Source organism: Penaeus monodon, chromosome 19, assembly GCF_015228065.2.
Source record: "Penaeus monodon isolate SGIC_2016 chromosome 19, NSTDA_Pmon_1, whole genome shotgun sequence".
In the NCBI taxonomy this organism is placed as follows: Eukaryota; Metazoa; Arthropoda; class Malacostraca; order Decapoda; family Penaeidae; genus Penaeus; species Penaeus monodon.
In genome coordinates this window covers 31,546,520-31,547,491 of record NC_051404.1, presented here as the reverse complement: position 1 = coordinate 31,547,491, position 972 = coordinate 31,546,520, and the positions used below count along the sequence as shown (strand labels likewise).

The window sequence follows — 972 nt, the reverse complement described above, 5'->3', positions numbered from 1 at the left end:
AAGGAAAGAAAAATAAATCTAACTTTTAGCACAGACGTCACATCAACAATTTCCTCTCTCTTTGCTCCCCCCCCTTTTTCCTTAGTCCCCCCACCTCCCCTTTTATTCATCTCACCTAGATGCTCTCGCTCCCTGGTGTTCTTCTCGAAATATTTCCAGAGGAAGGTCGTCTGATTCGCCATCTTGTTGGCTCTCCTCGATCAGCACAGCAACTGCAAAATGAATTATGTTGCTGATAAAAGAATGCTTTTGATGGTGATGGTGATAATGGAACGGATAGGAACGGTGGTGATATTGATAATGGAAATACGTATAGCGGAATCAAAGCAAGAAGCCAGGCATCAGGGCACAGGATACAAGAACAGACGTGGGGAGAGAGGGATGGAGACTTCCCAAACTAACAGTATTTTGAAAAAAAAATACTGGCTGATTCAATAAAGATAAAACGGGAATGAACCATATACGGCAGACCGGAGACGATACAGGAAAGAAACAATTAACACAGAAGAGGAAGAACATTGTGGAAAAAATAGTAGGCAAGAATTTAAAACACCTACGAAAACGTTAAAGGCTCGACTAGAGAAAAAGATAAATTTTAAAATCGAGAGAAGACAGTGAACTGAGAAAACTATCTGGGAGCAAAAATTCAGACATAGCTACACAATACGAAATGAAAGAGAAAATCAAGAAAGAAAGGTTATCAGAACTAGGAAGAAGGAAAAGACATTGCTAAAAGTACCAGGGGAACCATCATTACCTAAGGAGCTGACAATACTTCCTGAAATCGCGGTTAGTGTGTATCAAACGCCGTTACCCCTAGACCTGAAACCGGGCATCAAAATAAACAAAAGATAATAAGAAAGCGTCATAGTCAGATTTATGACTACGAGATCTAGGCATAAAACAAACAAGGGAGAGACATAAAAAAATTATTAAAAATGAGAATGAAGACTGGAACAACAACAAAAACTG

At 39.3% G+C, this 972-nt stretch overlaps 1 protein-coding gene across 1 annotated transcript in view; it reads right to left on the bottom strand.

Annotated features, from left to right (window-relative positions):
• The window catches only part of LOC119585383 (serine/threonine-protein phosphatase 6 regulatory ankyrin repeat subunit B-like), a 14,141-nt gene that overhangs the window by 1,092 nt on the left and 12,077 nt on the right, over positions 1-972 (bottom strand). Inside the window, exon 2 of the mRNA XM_037934048.1 lies at positions 116-212. Coding sequence (XP_037789976.1) covers positions 116-212 — 97 coding nt within the window. The remainder of the gene's footprint in view (positions 1-115; positions 213-972) is intronic.